The 21,061-nt window shown below is 36.3% G+C and overlaps 1 protein-coding gene across 1 annotated transcript in view; it reads right to left on the bottom strand.

The window, feature by feature from the left end:
- Positions 1 to 1,978: 1,978 nt before the first annotated feature.
- The window catches only part of HAT1 (histone acetyltransferase 1), a 60,851-nt gene continuing 41,768 nt past the window's right edge, over positions 1,979 to 21,061 (bottom strand). Inside the window, exons 9-11 of the mRNA XM_026492561.4 lie at positions 16,135 to 16,286; positions 12,781 to 12,897; positions 1,979 to 4,233 (exon numbers count right to left, since the gene is read on the bottom strand). Of these exons, the coding sequence (XP_026348346.1) occupies positions 4,066 to 4,233; positions 12,781 to 12,897; positions 16,135 to 16,286 (437 nt within the window). The 3' untranslated portion in view covers positions 1,979 to 4,065. The remainder of the gene's footprint in view (positions 4,234 to 12,780; positions 12,898 to 16,134; positions 16,287 to 21,061) is intronic.

Here is a 21,061-nt window from a genome sequence, read left to right as displayed (position 1 = left end):
ACAATATATGTAGGTTACTATATGTGTGTGTGTGTATATATATATATATATATATATGATACATAAAAGATACATATGTGCTCCTTTATACATATATCTCTGAATATATGATATATATATTCTGATATATGTTCAAAATGATCAGAAACGGGGTTGTTTCTGGAGGACTAGGGTGAGGAACTTTTTCCTGTATGCCCTTTTGCATTTTTGTACTATGTGCATACTAGTTGTATATATGCCAGCTCTACCCAAATCAATGAGTAAATGCACTATATAACCCCACTGTAACATATAATACGAGGGAGAATGAAGTATGTATTATAAGGGGCGCTGGGTGGTTCAGCTGTTAAGTGTCTGCCTTTGGCTCAGGTCCTGATGCCTGGGGGGGGGGGAAGGGGGCTCCTTGCTCTGTGGGGAGCCTGCTTCTCCCTCTCCCTCTGCTTGTGTTCCATCTCTCTGTCAAATAAATAAAATCTTCAAAAAATATGTATTATAATAAAGATGAAAGAATATGGAAACAGAAAAAGTGTAGATGTTGAAAACTTGAAAATGTTGAGAGGAAATGAGGAAATTCAAGCCATACTTCAAATGAGGCACCATTACTTTTAGTCACTATAATCAAACATCCTTTTCCTAATACCTGCTCCTCTAAGGTTATAAAAACAAGAGGGTGGTTAGGGCATTTGTCTGGTGCCTAGGGTGAATGTCATGCAAGTGAGGTATTTTCCAGACACTGATGAAAAAAAGCCCCTCTTACAAAGAGCTTAGTGGGCTGGCATGCTTAAGACTTGGCTGGCCTACTTGATAGAAAATGAGATGAAGGAGAAGTCAGAAGCCTAGGGGATAGTCCTGACTTTGCAATGAATTTATAATGTGACCTTATGCAAGTGAACCTCTGGATCTGTTGTCCATCTATAAAGTGAAGGTGTAGATCCCAAAAGATAAATTTAAAAAAATCAAATGGATAATTCATATTAGGGAAAAAACTTCATGAAAAATGGAAGAATATTCAGCCTTCCCATTAAGCAAAAGGAATATAAATTTGAGATTTTATACTATTGAAACAACAAAATCAATACCCCATGGCACTCAAATTCTGTTAAAACTAGTACACCCATTCATATGTTAGTAATTTACAACCTTTTCTGGAGAATGTGGCATGTTTGTATAACTGAGCCATAGAGATATTCCTGCCCTTTGACTCAGTAATTGCATTTCCCAGGAATTTATCTTAAGGAAATGATTTAACAGATACAAAAATATATTACACAAAGACATTAATTCATTTGAATGTTGTAATAAAAAAAAACTAATAGTTTATTATGGGCATATCAGTATGAAATATTGTTCATCTGTTAGAACCATTTTAAACACTGGAAATGTTAAGAATACTACTGTATTTAATGTAAACACAGAGACAATATACAAATGTAAAATAATTTCACTCAGAAGGAAGAATTATGGGAGCGCCTGGGTGGCTCAATCGATTAAGTATCCAACTCTTGATGTCAGCTCAGGTTATGATCTCAGGATTCTGGGATTGAGTTCCACATCAGGCTTGAGGCTCAGCAGGGAGTCTGCTTGAGGATTCTCTCGCCCTCTGCCCCTCCCCCAGCTCCTGTTCTAATAAATAAATCTTTTTTTAAAAGAGGAAGAATTATGGGTACTTTATTATTTAATCAGTATTTAATACTGTTAAACAGACTTTTAAATTCTAATAAAAAACTTAAGATTGAGCTTAAGGAATTAAATCATTTGACCTCTGAGGTCTACGATTCTAATCATTCTCTGATACAGTGCTGGGGGTTTTGCTGTCCACTTTCCTCTAGTAGGCAAGGAGGCAGTGGATGAGATAAATTTTCAGAATAGACGAGGTTCTGATACAACAAGCTGGGGCCTTGGCAATTTGGAGATAATCAGGGACACAAAGTGTTTTGTTTTTTTCCTCTCACATTTTAAGTCACATATAAACTATGAATTTTGAATGACTTACAAAAATGCTTTATTTTAGATATATATCACATCAACACTCACATTTTAGTATAAAAGCATTTAGAATGAGAAGAAAAGATATGAGAAGGATAAACATGTTATCTTAGAACAGGGAGGAAGCCTAGAGAGAATTCTAGTACAACCTCATTTTACAGATGAAAAAACTGATGCTCAGAAAATTCTTACATGTACAGAAAATGCAATTTGGAGGACAGGAAAAAAATTAAGGGTGATTGGAGGGGGGGAAGGTCAGTGAAAAAAAGTAAAGGCCACAAGTAAATACAGATGTGTATGTGGATGATAAAATGGGTGAAGGCTACTCTTGGAGGGTGAAAGTGATCACCAGGACCTAGAAGGTGGCTGTGTTGGGTTCATACATGGTCTACACACCCATCCTTGTATTTAATTACATTATACAAGGTACAGATCTATCAGATTTTCAACCTTCTAAATCCATGAAGGGACAGCCTTTCAAGTCCCAAAGATTAATGCTAAAGCAGATTTTTATCCATAAATGGATCATAGAACATTGCTTTAAAAAAAAGTACAGAAATTGGTATTCCACTGGCTTTTTCTGGTTTCTACATCAAAAATATGTTGAAAGATAATTTGTTTAGATTGTACTGACCGCCCACCCCTTGGAGCTCATCTCTAAGTATTGAATGTGAATTTTGAATGAGAAGTTTTTAATTAGCTAATTTAGATGGAAAGCAAATTGCTTTCATGTATTTTCAGAAAGGATTTTAACTGAACTAGTTCATTCTATCTGAACAAATTTTGTACATATATACTTTCAGAAATCCAAGTTTCATCTACATATATAAGCTTTGAGATGAGACTAAAACTTTTCCAACAGCCTAATTCAAAGGGGATGGCTTAGTGCTGCTGGTATGCTGCTGACCACAGCTGCTGTGTGTCCAGAGGGTACTAGTTACTTTGCTTCTCCTAGGTTTGACAGGTTTTACTGGTGGAAAGCAGATCTAAGGACAAGACAGTGCTTAGCCAAGTTGGGATTTTGCCTTAAGCACTGAACAAATCGGATTTTAAAAGTTCAACTTACATGCCATTTTTTTATGTTATACAACACCTCACTTACTGGCACACATTATAAACATGAGGCTTTTAATGATTCCATATCAAGCAATTTATTTATACTCTAATAAAAATAAGACTACAGTAAGCAATTTATCATTGCTTTTGGGTTTTTTCCTCTTGGACTTCGACATCTTCAGAACCTTGTAACAAATCACAACACATATACACCTCATTTTACACAAGATATATTTCAATAATGGCGTATAAATTGATTTTTATAAACTGACTTATTATTTTACATTATTTATAAAACATTTATGTTTTTTTCCCAAAATTTTATTTATACATTTATGCTAACTTTTAAATTATCTTCAATTAATATGTGATGTCAAACATTTTGGCTTTAGGCTATATCTAGTTTCCTTTTTCTTTTTTACCCACCCATCCTACCCCCAACAAACAGTTAGTAGAGGAGTTTATTTAAAAACAAATCTATACTAGGAATATTTCCTCTATTTGGAGAACTTACATAGGAAAAACAAGATTACTAGGGAAGACCTTAAAGAAATGTGTTTTAAAAGTGCCAGATGTAAAATCTTAGAAGCAAAACACAGGAGGAATGATAATAAAAGCCTAAAAGCCATTTGTGACAACGTGAATGGACCTAGAGGGTATTATGCGATGTGAAAACCTAAAGTTTTTTTTAACAAGACCAAAAAGTTTATTTTAAGTACTTAAGAATCATATCACACATTAGCATATCACAACTAAGCATTTATTATACTGGTAAGAAGGGAAGCAATTGCAGTGGTATTTCAGAAGCTATATATTTTTTTAAAATGTAATATATGCTCATAGACTCTAAACAGTATTTTAAAATATACAATCTCTCCAAAAGAAAATATTCAACTAAAGATAAGATAGATAACTTTTAATGTAAGTAAATGTTACAAGATTTTAAAATTAAAGTCATCATCAGATTTTCCACAACACAATGTACAGAAATTTGCAAACTTCCTGTACAGAGCCAAATCATCTTTACTCTTGAGCGAGGCGTTCAATAACACGTCGGTAATCTTCCACAAGTTCCTGAAAGCTTTCTTCCAGCTGTTCGTGTTGCATGCTTATTTCTATTTGGTTCATCTGGTTTGTCAGTTCTTCTGGTCTGAGACATTTTCTCATTTTAGCAAGATCTCTCTGCTTTTTCTAAGCAACAAACACAATTATTGGTTAGACTAAGAAAGAAGATAAATTTCCTTATATTCTTTGAATTTTAAGTCTCCACTGTTGTAGGAATATGCCCAAATTTGTCCCACACAGTTTTTTCCTTAAGGAAGCCTAAACATAATGTTAACCATGAATTACAAACCCTCCAAATGGAGTTAACTAGAAGACTCGGAATTTGTGTCAATTGATGGTAAATATACATACACTAACAGCCCCCTCTCCAAAGCATAATAAAGAACTGGCCAGTGCAGACACCCAAAAATTTTTTAATAAATAAATGTATTAACTGAAGAAAGACAACTGAGATTAAGTGCTATTATTTTCCATTTCACTACTGAATCATTAATTCATTGCATTAGTTTTAATTCCAAACTGCCTTCTTCCTGCCACTAAGTTCATCTCTAAGTTTCCTTACCCAGCAATGTATTTATGGACCACATATTAATTTTAACATAAACCGTCTGAAGAGTTTCAGAATAACCAAAAACTGTCCCACTTCAAAAATGTAATATTAACTAGCACTTACTGAATTTCTACTATCCAGAAATACATTATCTTATTAAACCGTCCCCACCCCCCACCCGCACATTTTACTGAGAAGGAACCCACCATGCTGGGCTAGAAGGGAGCCAGTAACAACCTTCAGGTGGGACACTGTGTCAGAACAACACTGTGCTAGTAATGCTGAGGATGGGACTGGAAGACCAAGTTCACAGCTACTGTAAAAATTCAAGTGAGATGATGAAAGCCTAGACCAAGCCAGTAGGATCAGAGATGGAGGGGAAATGGCAGATTTAAGGAAGAAAATACTGCGTGATACGGGGAATGAAGAATGACTCCAAGATTCCTGGATAAGTGGCAACACTGCAATACAGTATGGAAACACTGCAATACACGGAACTTTCATATATTTTGGGTAAGCTGTTCTAGATTAATATGTCAATCTTCTTTTACTAGAACATATAATAAAGAGCTAACTTTACATAAAGATCAGAAATCACATCTATTAACTCATGTAATCCTAACAACTCTTTAAGATAGGTAGTCTATTTTCTACAATTGATAGATGAAGAAAAAAATAGGATACGGGAGTTGAATAAATTGACACAAAGGTAGTTAAGATGAGAGGCCAGAATGCAAACCCTAACAATCTGGTTGGAAATCTGTATTTTTTAGTTCCTGTATCTAATTGCCTTTCAAAAGACAATCAAAACAAACAAACCCTAAATCCATCATAAAAGCTAATAAATGTCCCTTAAAGAGAACCCTAATAATTTTGGAATACTAGGCAAGTGTGTCATGATTACTACTTAAAAAGCTTAAAATAAAGCTAAATTAATAACCACACGTTTTTATTTTACTTTTTTAAAGTAAGCTCTACACCCAACGTGAGGCTTGAATTCATGACTCTGAGATCAGGAGTGGAATACTCTACCGACTGAGCCACCCAGGTGCCCCCAAGATTCTGCATTTCTAACAAGCTCCTAAGTGATGCTAATGTTACTGATCTACTGATCACATTCTGAATATCAGTTCCAGAGAACTGATGAAAGTTCACATTTATTGTTCCTAAGTCCTACGAGGACAGTGTATTCCTTGCTCTTCAATCATGTGGATGAGAAATACTTTGTTTCTGTTGTAAAAGTTATTTTTTCTGCCAACAGGCATGACTGCACTATATAAGAGCATTTAACTTAAGAAAGCAGTTCAGGAACTAAAGGGTAATTCATCAGCAAATTACTGTGGTGTGTGATAGGAATAGAAGCTATTTTTCTAAATTGCTAATCAGTTATAATGTTTATTAATTTAACCCCATTGCTTGAAGATACCTCCAATCATATTAAATTCTTATATATATAATAGAACCATCATATTAAATTCTTAAATATTTCTAGACTATCAACTTTTGTTGCAAATAACCTATAAAAGGAATCCTGTGCCAGTAACATACTGTTTTAAATTATTATGCTGTTCTTAAATCTGAGAGCTTACATCCCCGATTTATTACCCCCCCCCACCTTCAATTTCTTCATTGGATGTCAGAATTAATCACTACTTTAATTTTTATTGGCATGATGGAAAATTTATGAATTAGCAGTGCCTGGGTGGCTCAGTCAGTTAAGCATCTGACTTTGGCTCAGGTGTAATCTCAGGGTCCTGGAATGGAACCTGTGTCCAGGCTCCCTGCTCAGTGGGGAGTCTGCTTTTCCCTCTGCCTCTCCACCCTCCCCGCCCCCCTACTCGTGCTCAGTGCTTCCACACACTCTCAAATAAAATCTTTTAAAAAATGATAATAAAATACATAGGAACAAAAATACCTATAAACAGCTTTATGGAAAAAATATAAAACTATATATTTAAGCTCCTCATGAACATGTAAGGTATGATTCAATTTTAAAAATAATTTGAGGTTATTTGCTTTATTCATCTTTAATATTCCTTAAATTATTTATATTCCATTGTCTATATGTATATTACAAATTTATCTTTTAAAGAATGTGTTAAAAAAACAATTAAAAACCCCCAAATTGATTTGGGGAACACCCCTATCCAGCCAAGTGACATACATTGGGAGAACAAATGAAATAATGAAAGGTAGAACCCCTTAAGATTGGAATAGATATTCTATAAGCTTTAGAATACTTTTTTCCCTTCCAAAAACAAAAACTTAATTCCTTCATAGATTAGGGGAGGTCATAATTTTTAATTAATGAAGACAAATTAAAGATGGCATTATTTTAAACTTATTTATGTTAACATTTGGCTTGGATATGAATTTATTTCCAGAAAATAGCCCTTTCTTCTTGCCTAGCTTTCACATGTTCCTAGAGGGCTTACAAATATAATCTCAAAAATGCTACCATCTCTACTAAGGGCTCCTTAATTTCTTTCGGCTGAACTAGTCACTTTTGTGAAGTATAGAGATAAGGTTCTTTTATAAGAATTTTAAAATAATAATGGTGTGGAGGCATATTAATTCCAAAGACCTGTCAAAAGACATCTTTTAAAACATGCACCACTGTATTTTATTTCTTTCTGTTCAGTGCCTAACTACGGAGACATTTCCATTTTATGGAAGGGAAGTCTAATACCCAGGTGTTAATAAGCTGTCAACAGTTACACAATTTCTAAAAGAACCAGACCTCAAAACTGAGTTTCCAGATTTCAAATGCAATGATATTAACAATGATTCTAAATTTTATATTTGTAAACCAACTAAGAATTAAATTATTCCCATGAAACAATATAAAAGCTTTAATGCTAAAACCAAGCAGCTACACCAATTTTTCTTTTTTTAGCCAAATTGTTCAAATTTATCTTTTTTTGAACACCTAAAAATTACTTCTGTAATGGTGAGGGAGTTTCTTTTTGTGCTTTAAAAAAATGATTCTAGTTGATAAAGGTTATTTCCCCCCTTCTGGCACTGAAAAAATGAATTACCAGTGTTTAAAAACTATTAAAGCGAGGTACAAGTACTTCTAATAGCTACCCAAATAATTTCTTAGTGGGAGAGTGTGTTTAGACTGACAGGTAACCTTGATTCCTCAAATACAGGCAGCACAGAATTTGCTATCAATAAATAAATAATTTCATACTTCAGTAATAACAGTGACAATCAAAATTTTAAATTTCTTTTCATAAAATGTGAAACATGTAAATTTTACACTCCAAACTTTCCCCATTAGGCATACATTTTAAAGACCTAAAAAAAATTCTAAATCACACTCATTATTAAGCAATTTTACTTTATTCTTAAATATAATTTTACATCTGAGAATACTGTAATAACACAACAAAGTACATAATATCATACTGGAATAACGAAGAAAATCATCTGCATCCATTCAACAAGGAAGTCACAGCACTCCTCCCACGTTTATTGGACATTTAACTTATTTCTAGACTTTCTTGAAGTTTGTGGTAGGTTTCCTACCCCAAGCAGTGGGACTATCAACCTAAAGTAGGGGAGGGGGACCCTCAAGCTTTCTTGTTTTTCTCAATGGGATAGAATACTGGATAACTGAACTTATTAAAATGCACATTACTATAAATACAGTTCAAGCAAGCATCTGAAGAAGTTGTGATCTATGTATGAACTTTAGTGCAAGGATGGTGACACTCAGCTGTGTTAAGAACCTAAAGAGTTTAATACCCAGTTTTCAGTTGTCTTTCAGATAGGTGAACTTGTTTGCAGGTGAGGATACTTAATATAAAAAAATCAAATCATTACCATTCTTTAAGGTAAAAAATACTTGCTTTTATGAACTATAGAAATTCCTATTTGGCATGAGTTTGTGACTGCTTACATTTAGAATTCATGATCTTTCATGTGCTACATCTGCCTATATAAAATGTCAAATAATTGTCTGAGATGCATAATTCAATAAATTATTTTGCTAAAACAGTTTTAATATAGCCATATCTCATTTTATTGTGCTTCACAGATATTCTTTTTTTTTTTTTTTTTAAAACAAACAAAGGTTTGTGGCAACCCTGGTCCAGCAAGTCTACTGGCACCATTTTTCCAGCAGTATTTGTTCACTTCATGTCTTTGTGTCTCATTTTGGTAATTCTTGCAAGATTTCAAACTTTTTCATTACTATTATATTTGTGGTGGTAATCTATAACCAGAGATCTTTGATGTTACACTACTGTAATTATTTTGGGGCACCACAAACTGAGCGATAGATGATGAACTTAATGTTGTGTGTGTTCTGACTGCACCACCGACCACGTGTCCCCCCCCCATCTCTCCTCAGGCCTCCCTATTCCCTGAGACAACAATATTGAAATTAGGCGAATATTAAAAAAAAATTAGGCCAAGACTGAAATTAACCCTACAATGGCCTTTAAGTGTTCAAGTGAAATTGCACATCTCACACTTTAAATCAAAGCCAGAAATGATTAAGCTTAGTGAGGAGGCATATCAAAAGCTGAGATAAGCCAAAAAGTAGGTCTCTTGTGCCAAACAGGCAAAGCTGTGAATGCAAAATTCTTGAAGGAAATTGAACATGCTTCTCCAGTAAACGCACAAATAATAAAAAAGCAGAACAGCCTTACTGCTGATATGGAGAAGGTTTTAGCGGTCTGGCTAGAAGATCAAACCAGCCACAACAGTGCCTTAAGCCAAAGCCTAATCCAGAGCAAGGCCCTAACGTTCTTCAATTCTCTGAAGGCAGAGAGAAATGAGCAGGCTGCAGAAGAAAAGTCTGAAGCTAGGGGAGGTTGGTTCCTGCAGTTTAAGGAAAGAAGTCATCTCTATAACATGAAAGTGCAAGGTGAAGCAGCAAGTGTTGATGCAGAAGCTGCGAGTTATCCAGAAGATCGAGCTAAGATAATTAACGAAGGTGGCTCCACTAAACAACAGATTTTCAATGTAGACCAAACAGCCGCCGCCTTTTTTTTTTTTTTAAGTTTATTTAAGTTATCTCTATACACAACGTGGGGCTCAAACCCACGACCCTGAGATTAAGTCACATGCTTTTTTTTTTTCTTTCAAGATTTTATTTATTAGAGAGAGAAAACGAACGATGGGGAGGGGCAGAGGGAAAGAGAGAGAGAGAGAGAGAAGCAGACTCCCTGCTGAGCAGGAAGCCCAACATGGGGCCCAATCCCAGGACCCAGAGGTCATGACCTGAGCCGAAGGCAGACACCTAACCAAATGAGCCACCCAGGCGCCCCAAGTCACATGCTCTTCTGACTGAGCCAGCCAGGCACCCCAAAACAGCCTTCTTTGGAGAAGATGCCATCTAGGACTTTCATGGCTAGAGAGGAGATGCTTGGCTTCGAAGCTTCAAAGAATGGGTTGAGTCCCTTGTTTAGGGTCCCTAATGCAGCTGGTGACTAAATTGAAGCCAATGCTCATTGACCATTCCAAACATCCTAGGGCCCTGAAGAATGGTTTTACTGTGGTTTTACTCTGGTTTTTACTGGTTTTACTCTGCCTATGCTCTAAGGGAATAACAAAGCCTAGATGACAGCACATCTGTTTGCAACACAGTATATTTTAAGCCCACTGTTGAGACATACTGCTCAGAAAAAAGGATTCCTTTTAAAAGATCACTGCTCACTGGCAATGTATCTGGTTACCCAAGAGCTCTGATGGAGATGTACAACGGAATTGATATTGTTTTCATATCTGCTAACACAATATCAACACAGTAGCCCATGAATCGAGGAATAACTTTGATTTTCAAGTCTTACTATTTAAGAAGTGCATTTCATAAGGCTATGGCTGCTGTAGATAGTGATTCCTCTGATAGACCTAGGCAGAGGAAACTGAAAACCTTTGGAAAGGATTCACCATTCTAGATACCATTAAGAACACTTGTGATTCATGGGAAGAGGCAAAATGTGGAAGAAGTTTATTTCAACCCTCATGGATGACTCTGAAGGGGTCAAGACTTCAGTGAAGGAAGTAACCGAGACATAGTGGAAGAACAAGAGAACTAGAACTAGAAGTGGAGACTGAAGGTGCGACTGAATTGTTGAAATCTCATGATAAAATCTGAACAGATAAGGAGTTGCTTCTTATGGATGAGCAAAGAAAGTAATTCTTGAGATGGAACCTACTTCTGATGAAGATGCTGTGAAGATGGTTGAAATGACAACAAAGGATTTAGAATATGACATCAACTTTGTTGATAAAGCAGCAGCAGGGTTTATGAGTACTGACTCCTAATTTTGAAAAAAGTTCTATTGTAGATAAAATGCTATCAAACAGCATTGCACGCAATAGAGAAAGGAAGAGTCAATCGATGTGACAAACTTCACTGTTGTCTTATTTAAGAAACTGTTATAGCCAACCCCAACCTTCAGCAACCACCACCCTGATCACAGTCAGCAGCCATTAACATCAAGGTAAGACACTCTACCAGCAAAAACATTATGACTCACTCAGAGCTCAGATAATGGTTAGCATTTTTTAGCAATAACATATTTTTAAATTAAGGTATGTCAGTTTTTAAATGTAATGCTATTGTACACTAAGCAGAGTATAGACTGTAAATGTAATTTTAAACGCACTGGAAAACCAAAAACTTCCATTTGACTTGCTTTATTGCAATATTCACTTTCTTGCAGTGGTCTGGACCGAACCTGCAGTATCTCTGAGGTATGCCTGTACTCTGAAATGCTGCCATGATAACATCTAATTATACTGTTCTATATCCCCACATTTCAACATAAAGAAATTTTCTAGATGACAAATATTACTTCCAAACTCAAAACTTTTGGAAAGAGCCATTTTTACCAATTTTCTGATGTTTCTGAAGTGATAAATATCAAAGAATAAAATGCTACTTTGAACAATCTGGGGGAAGAGAGACCATTACAATGTTTTACAACCTGCTATAGATAGTCCATAAAACAGAAAATTTTGGGATTTGTCATTTATGTTCCCAGCTATTGCATCGTATAAGCCTACGATATAGTGTATATAAATGTAGCAACCACATGTCAGGTGCTCACTAATTATTTACTGAACAAATTAACAAATATTCTCCCCAATCAGCTTACTGCACAGCTGCAACTATCATAGCAAATCCTCATTCACACAGGCTGTCATGGGCAATATCTACCTTAATAATAGCCAAATGATCATGAGGACAAACCTAATCTAGGAGGGGAAGTTTCTGAGTTTCTGAGAGGAAAATATGGGAGATGAGAAAAGGGGTAGGGGGTAGAAGGAAAGAAAGACTGTTTAAAAAAATAAGTAAATAATACTATGCTGCAATTTCAGCTATGGTAAAGTATAGAGGTTAAAAATGGCAACCAAGGCCATATTTAGGAAGAAGGGAGCAAATGCAAACACAATATATATAACAAATAGGAAACTAGAGACTTAGAACAAGTTTACTGTAGAACAAACTAGAGACTGTTAAAACAAGGTAATTTATTCAGGAAAAGTCTGAGCATTCAGATATTTAAAAGATGGCAAACAAATGAAATGAAAAGTAACCATGGGTAGACTACCCTTGGGATTAGTTTTTAGGTGAATGAAAACAGACTTATAGCTTACACTGGAAAATTATGACAGTGAGGCTTCTTATAACTAACTGGAAGAATATTTTCACTTTTGTAAAAGTTAATTTAGGAAAACGACTTGGACTGTTCCACAGACTGGCAACTGCTACACTTTCTTCTCCATTTTATTATTTATTTATTTAAAAAAGTGTTTTTTAAAGTAAACTCTACCCCCAATGTGGGGCTTGAACTCTCAACCCCAAGATCGAGTCACATGCTCGGCCAGCCAGGTGACCCTCTTCTCCATTTTTATTTATTTATTTTTTATTTTCTAAAGATTTTATTTATTTATCTGAGTGAGAGAGAGCATGAGCCAGGGGGAGGGGCAGAAGCAGACTCCCCACTGAGCAGGGAGCCTGATGCGAGGCTCAATCCCAGGACCCTGAGATCATGACCTGAGCCGAAGGCAGACACTTAACCAACTAAGCCACCCAGGCGCCCCTCTTCTCCATTTTTAAACAGTGACAAGAATATAATGTTTAAGACTCTGGAAAGTCCTACCTTATATGGACTAATTAGTCTTCTTTTGATGTCCAGTCTATAGCTTCTGTATTGTTCAGCATCACTCATGTCAGTTACCAGTAGTCGAAGAATTTCATAAACCCGCCTAGCATGTTGCTTAATGAAACAAAAGAACATGAACACTTTTAATTACAAAATAGTGATACTTTCCCAAAAAAACACAGGATATATCGAGTATTTGCTATGGGCCAGAAATTGTGCTAGGTACCAGACAAAAAACAATAAAAGATAGTCTCTGCCCTCGAGGAGCTAGCAGCCTCATGGGTAACACAAACGACTGAGGTATGGTTAATTTAATGATGGAAATATGTGTAGGGTAGTATGGTAGCATAGCCTGGGGATGGCCTACGAGGATTCCTGGGGAAAGAAACCTGAGCTAAATCTTAAAGGGAAGGGACCATGCCAGTCTAGAAAGAGAGGAGGGCACTGTGAGTGTACAAGTGCACACAGCACACACGTGCAAGACTGAGGCAGCTTGACACAGCTGGAGCACAAAATGAAAAGTAGTGAGTAGAAGTAATGTGAGGACAGAGAAGCTGAGAGCCTTACATAATATATTAAAAGAGTTGGGCTTTTATCTAGTAGGTGATGGATTTTACTTTTTATTTTATTTGTTATTTTTTAAAAATTTTATTTTATTTTATTATTTTTAAAGATTTTATTTATTTATGTGACAGAGAGACAGCCAGCGAGAGAGGGAACACAGCAGGGGAGTGGGAGAGGAAGAAGCAGACTCCCAGCGGAGGAGCCCGATGTGGGACTCGATCCCGGAACTCCAGGATCATGCCCTGAGCCGAAGGCAGACGCTTAACAACTGCGCTACCCAGGCGCCCCAGATTTTATTTATTTTAGAGAGAGGGTGAGCAGAGGGAGAAGGAGAGGGAGATCATCTCCAGCAGACTCCACACTGAGCACAGAGCTGATGCAGGGCTCAATCCCAGGGCCCCAAGATGATGACCTGATCTGAAACCAAGAGTCATACTCCTAACGGACTGAGCCACCCAGGAGCCCCTAGGTGACGGATTTTAAATGGGGGCGTGAGCAAAGCACACAAAAAAGCATTCTCTCAGCTACATAGAAATGGTAGCAAAAAGAAAGGCAGGGAGACCAATTAAGAAGCTGTGCTATTAAATCAGGCAAAAAATGATGAAGGCATGAACTAAGAATCAATAAGAATACTAAAGGAACAAGGATTCTGGATAAACAGAAGAGGAAGGATTGGGTGTGGAGGAGGGTGTACAATGACAGTGAATTTTCAGTCGAGGTGAGATTTAGGAGGCAGCAGAACATAAAAACCTGAAGAAAACTCTAGTCTAAGAACGAGGATTTAAGCAGTATCAGTATACCAGACAAGATTTAAAACTGTAGTTTTTGGTTTAAACCATAGTTTGTTTTATGGTTAAGAAAGCATAAACAGTGAAACAATGAGGGGAGGTCAGAACTCTATAGTACAAGTAACAGTTACAGGGCAGAGAAAAACAAAGAAATATTAGGAAAATCAAGAAATCTTGGTATCACTGAAGCCAAAAGAGTAGCCCATAGTTTTCTGTTTGTGCCATATATATTTATTGGGGGTAGGGGAGAGATCAGGTATAGGTATATGGGGAAGACGATGTTTGAACTTTCCAGAAGGGACACCTGAACAAATCAGTATCTGGCAAGGCAAAAAGATGGAGGAATAGAAGAAGGGGGTATCAAGGGCAAAGGGCATAGTTAACGTAAAGCGATATAAAAGGAAGAAAGATGTAGCATAGTTGGGAAATAACAAGAGGTTTAGTAATGCCAGAGCATGTAGGAAGGTGGTAGAAAGTTGAGTCTGCCAAGGTTGGTGGGGAACAAATTATGACAGGCTCAGTTTGCCATACCAAGTTTTAATTTCTTTAAGAAAAAAGTATGATTTTGAAAAATGTGTTCTTATTCCCTTTCTTTTAAAAGCTGAGCTGTTGAATAAATTCTCTGAAGGTTTAATATAGTCTGGACATTCCAAATATTTCTAAACCATACATTTATCTTTAAACCAGGAGCTATTCAAGTGTTTTAATGCAGGAGAAGATGGAAAGTTTCAGTTCAAATTAAGCTGTTGAAGGTCAGTGACCAGGAAACTTTTTTTACCTTTTTAAGATTTATTTATTGTGAGAGAGAGAGAGAGAGAATCTTAAGGAAACTCCCTGCAGAGCGGGGAGCCGGATGCGGGGTCTCAATCCCACAACCCCAAGATCATAACCTGAGCCGAAATCAAGAGTCAGACACCTAAGGGACTGAGCCACTCAGGTGCCCCAGGAAACTTTTCATATACAGTGTTGGGAGTGCAAGAGGAAAATCTATATTGGAGAGTTAGATGAGTTCTCCCAGGTAGAGTAAGTAAAATGAGGGAAAACGAGGACTGAAAAAAGAACTTTGGGGAAGAATTATCTTTAGGGAACTTATAGAAGAGTAAGAGCCAGTAAAAGTATCTCAAAAAAGATGATCACAGTAGTAAGTGAAAAAAATCAGAAACTATAATACCGTATCAGCAAGGGAGGAGAGGGTAATAGTATCATATACTAGTCCTTACTATTGGAATACCCTTCAACTCTCTCTCTCTCTCTCTCTTTTTTTTTAATATTTCTTTATTTATTTTGAAAGACAGAGAAAGTGTGCACATGAGCAGGGGCCCGGGGCAGAGGGAAAGAAACCCAAACAGACTCTATGCTGAGCCCAACATGGGGCTCAATCCCAAGACCCCAAGATCATGACCTGAGCTGAAATCAAGTCTGATGCTCAAACAGCTGAGACACCCAGGCGCCCCTCAAATACTTTCATAATCCAAATCCTACCCATTCTTCAAGGCTTCGATCAAATGCATCTCTGTCCCATGAAAAACTCTGATTCCCTTGCATACATAAATATAATAAACTAAACTTCCTCCTCTGAACTGCCAGATTATTTTTTCTGTACCTATTTTAGGATATTTACTACTTTAAAATTCAAATATATAGAAGTATATTTTATAATTTATAATTTCAAACATTTTATAACTATTTTATAATTTCAAACATTTTCTTGAAAAGTAAAAATAAGATCATACTATCCATTTTGTTCTTCTTGTTACACTTAATATAGCCATAATATCAACTATCTTCCCATTCTATTAATGAAGAAATTCAATTGCCCTAAGTCACAGAGTAAGTGGTGTAGCCAGATCTTAAACCAATTTGGCTTCAGAGCCTGTACTCTCAACCAATGCTACTTCCCACACGTGTATTCTTAATGTACCCACAATGTTTAAGTTACATACTTAAAAAAAAAAAACCTCAAAACTGAAATGTTTTTCCTTCTACAGAATAAAAATACCTTATTTATTTTGAACTTCTGTTGTGCCTCTATTGCCATGTCTTCACTGAATCCTTGCATCAACTTTTCCCGGGAAAAACAGGGCAAATCTTGACAAAGTTTCACAAGCACAAAGTCTCTTAATTTCACATAGCTTTTGGATGGATCTTCCGCTAAAGAAAAGGCAGAATAACATTTCCCTTATACAACATAATTCATCATTTGTGATCTCAATATACATGCTAGGCTAGAAAAACAAATATTTTTAAAAGAACTATACAAGGCAAAAGTTACAATGAGAAAGAATTATTCCTTATTAATCAAACAACAGCACCATTATCTTTGCCAAATAAAATTATAGGTGTAATCCTTTTGCAAAGACATATAGTTGTAAAATTAGAGCTACTCCTTTCAAATGTAAACTTTTTGATGGGTGTTATCTATCATATGCATCTTAGTTTTATTAAAGTAGCTATATAAAAGAGAGATTCAAGTTTGGACAATCAATTCCTACTCTCTGATGGCTAAGGCTTCTGAAGCTCAATTTATAACTCCCTTACTTCAATCCAATAACCTTTATAGTCTGTCATACTGCTTTTACCCAACAACAATAAAAAAACCTCTTTGTTTTCACAAGCAAATCTTCTTTTTTTTTAAAGAATAAAATGACAATATGATTTTGATCCTTTCTTCAATGCATCTGAATAGCATAGATCTTCCCTTATGTTTGTCTCTTATGTAGTGGACAAAGAAAACAAAACATGATAGGTAGAAAGACGACTACACAGAGTGGGGCGCCTGGGTGGCGCAGTCGTTAAGCGTCTGCCTTTGGCTCAGGGCGTGGTCCCGGTGTTCTGGGATCGAGCCCCACATCAGGCTCCTCCGCTAGGAGCCTGCTTCTTCCTCTCCCACTCCCCGTGCTTCTGTTCCCTCTCTCGCTGGCTGTCTCTCTCTGTCAAATAAATAAATAAAATCTTAAAAAAAAAGAAAAAGAAGACTACACAGAGAAAATCATTTTGAGTCCCAGTTCTGTCATTCATAGATGTAGGACCATGGGCAAGTCACCTTACTTTTCTGAGCTCTTGCCTTTTTTTTTTTTTTTAAAGATTTTATTTATTTATTTGACAGAGATCCCCGGTTTCCGATATAAGGCTCGATGATTCATTAGTTGCGTATAACACCCAGTGCACCATGCAATACGTGCCCTCCTTACTACCCATCACCGGTCTATCCCATTCCCCCACCCCCCTCCTCTCTGAGGCCCTCAGTTTGTTTCTCATAGTCCATAGTCTCTCATAAAAGCAAAGCTTCTAAATAGACGTTTCTCAAGAAGATACACAAAGGGACAATAAGCACATGAAAAGATCCTCAACATCATTAGCCACAGAAAAAATGCAAATCAAAACCACTGAAATACCATTTCCATCCACTAGAATGATTAGAATAAAAAAGACAGTAACAAATACTGATGAGTGTGTTGAGAAACTGAAACCTTCATATTCCTGGTGGAAATGTAAAATTGGTACAGCCACTTTGGAAAATAGCCTGGTGGTTCCTCAAAAGGTGAAACATAGTTACCAGATGTTCCACCATTTCTACTCCTAGGTATGTACCTGAGAGATATGAAACATAGGTCCACACAAACATTTGTACACAAATATTTATAGTAACACTATTCCTAAGAGCCAAAAAGCAGAAACAACCCAAATGTCCATCAATTGATAAATGGATACATAAAATTTGGTATATCTACACAATGGGAATATTCTTTGTCAATAAAAAGAAATAAAGAAATAATACATGCTATAACAAGGATGAATCTTGAAAACATGCCAAGTGAAAGAAGCATCATGTATTATATGACTTCAATGTCCAGAACAGGCAAATCTATAGACACTAAAAGTAGATTAGTGGTTGCCTAGAGCTGGAAGGGTATAGGTAGTGGGGGGTAGAAGAGGAAAGGAGTGACTGCTAATGAGTACTGGGTTTCTATTTTGGGAGAAAGGAATATTCCAAAATTAGATTATGATAATGGCTACACTGTAAATATCATTTCAAAAATTGTACAATTTAAGTAAGTGAATTGTATGATACGTTAACTATATCTCAATAAAGCTGTTTATTAAAAAAAAGTCTGAGCAGGGGTAACGTTTTATGATTGAGTCATTATCCAATCCTCCATTCATTCGATCTGTATGCACTGAATACTTTTTTTTTTTTAAAGATTTTATTTATTTGACAGAGAGATAGCACAAGCAGGGGGAGCGGCAGGCAGAGGGAGAGGGAGAAGCATGCTCCCTGAGCAGTAGGAAGTGGGGCTTGATCCCAGGACCCTGGGATCATGACCTGAGCCAAAGGCAGACGCTTAACTTACTGAGACACCCAGGTGCCCCGCACCAAATACCTTCTTAATGCTTCCTTGTGGTATTAACATCATATACATGTAATAATGAAGTATATATTATAGGACTACAGCTTTAAAGTGAAATCCTGTCACTGTATGAGTTTGGTATGAAATTATGGTTTATTAGGAAGGTACACAGATGACAAAATCAACAGGGAAGAAAATAACGGAAGTACAGACCTTGTCAAAAGCCAGAGACAAACAGAAAATCCTGAAAGCAGCAAAAGGAAAACCACTCATCAGAAACCAAAGATGGCTAGGAGTCAGTGGGGTGATATATTCAAAGTACTGAAAGAAAAATAACTGTCAAACAAGAATTCTATATCCAGCAAAATTATCCTTCAAAATGAAGGTAAAATAAAGACATTCTCAGAAAAGTAAAGATCGAAGAAATGTGTTGCCAGCAGACCTGCCCTTAAAAGAAAACTAAAGAAGTTCTTCAGTTTAAAAGAACACGATACCTCAAATCTATACGAAGAAATTAAGAGCACTGATAATTATGAAGATAAATATAAAAGTCGGTATAAATATATTTTTCTCTTTCCTCCTCTCAACTGACTTAAAAAACAATTACATTAAAAATAATTATAAAACCAATGTTTGGTACCTAACATATAAAAATATAATATATATCACAACAGTAGAACAAAGAGAGGAGGAAGAATAATTATAATGAAATAATTTCTTTATTTTACTGGAATTGAATATTAATCTGAGGAAAACTGTGATAAATTAAGATGCATATTGTAATCCCCAGAGCAACCACTAAGAAAGTACCTTAAAAAAAGTGGAAAAACAAAAACAAAACAAAGGAATTAAAATTGTTCATTTAAAATTTGTCTATCTATGGGGTTCCTGGGTGGCTCAGTCGGTTAAGCATCTGACTCTTGATCTCAGCTCAGGTCTTGATCTCAGGGTGGTGAGTTCAAGCCCTGCACTGGGCCCCGTGTTTTTTATTAAAAATAAATAAATAAATAAATAAATAAATAAATAAATAAATAAAATCTATTTAACACAAAAGAACAACAACAAAAAGCAACATATGGAAAACAAACAGCAAAATGGGAAGCATAATTCCAACCATAATGATAATTACATTAAATCTAAATATATTAAACACTCCAATCAAAATGCAGAGACTGTCACTGGATTAAAAAAAGATCCAACTATATATGCTGTCTACAACAGAAACATTTTAGATTCAAAGGCTGAGAGTGAAAGAATGAGTTAAGCATTATCACAATAAAAAACAATTGGGAAAAAATACAGTTCAAAATGAAAAAAATTACAAGAGAAAAAAAGGCACATTTTACAATGACAAGTTAATTCATGAAGAAGATATTACAATTATAAACACACATACAACTGACAACAGAGGCCCAAAATAAATGAATTAAAAACTGACAGAATGGGGGGAGAGAGAGACAATTCAACAAAAATAGCTGGGAATTTCAATACTACTCAATAATGGATAGAACAACCAGACAGAAAAAGCAGCAAATATAGAGAAGACTTGAACAGTTCCATCAACTAACTTGACCTAGCTCATAGTTAGGTAACATTTCACCCAACAACAGCAGAATACACATTCTTTTCAAGCACACATGGAACATTCTCCAGCATAGATCATATGATGGGCAAAAAATTAGTAAATGATGGCCCATGGGCCAAATCTCAACCATGGCAACACAGAACATACATGGCTTTGCAAATCATGAAATATTTATTACTTGGCCCTTTAAAGAAAAAGTTTATGCACCCCTAAGGTAAACCATAAAACAAACTCAATAAATGAAAAAGAACTGAAGTCATACAAAGCATGCTACTGACAACAACAGAATTAGATATCAACAGAAGGAAATTTGGGAATCCACAATATTTGGAAATTAAACAACATGCTTCTAAGTAACCCATGAATCAAAACGCCATTAGAAGAGATTTTGAACCACGGCACCTGGCTGGCTCAGTTGGTAGAGCATGCAACTCTTGATCTCAGGGTTGTAAATTTAAGCCCCACACTGGGTATAGAGATTACTTAAAAAAAAAAAAAGAAAAGAAAGAACAAGATATTTTGAATTGAATGAAAACATTTATGAAAATGTATGTGCTCAGCTAAGGCAGTGCTTATATTCATATATAAATATACATGTTACATATAAATATGGAAGTATTTGCATGTTTAAACGTCTATATTAAAGGGGCGCCTGGGTGGCTCAGTCGTTAAGCGTCTGCCTTCGGCTCAGGGCGTGATCCCAGGATTCTGGGATCGAGCCCCACATCAGGCTCCTCTGCTGGGAGCCTGCTTCTCCTTCTCCGTCTCCTGCTCCCCCTGCTTGTGCTTGCTCTTTCTCTCTAATAAATAAATCTTTGGCTTTTTGTTTTTTTAAAGATTTTATTTATTTATTTGACAGAGAGGGACAGCCAGCGAGAGAGGGAACACAAGCAGGGGGAGTGGGAGAGGAAGAAGCGGGCTCCCAGCGGAGGAGCCTGATGCGGGGCTCGATCCCATTACGCCGGGATCACGCCCTGAGCCGAAGGCAGATG

This window comes from Ursus arctos, unplaced genomic scaffold, assembly GCF_023065955.2.
Source record: "Ursus arctos isolate Adak ecotype North America unplaced genomic scaffold, UrsArc2.0 scaffold_1, whole genome shotgun sequence".
NCBI lineage: Eukaryota > Metazoa > Chordata > Mammalia > Carnivora > Ursidae > Ursus > Ursus arctos.
This window is presented reverse-complemented; position numbering and strand designations above follow the sequence as displayed.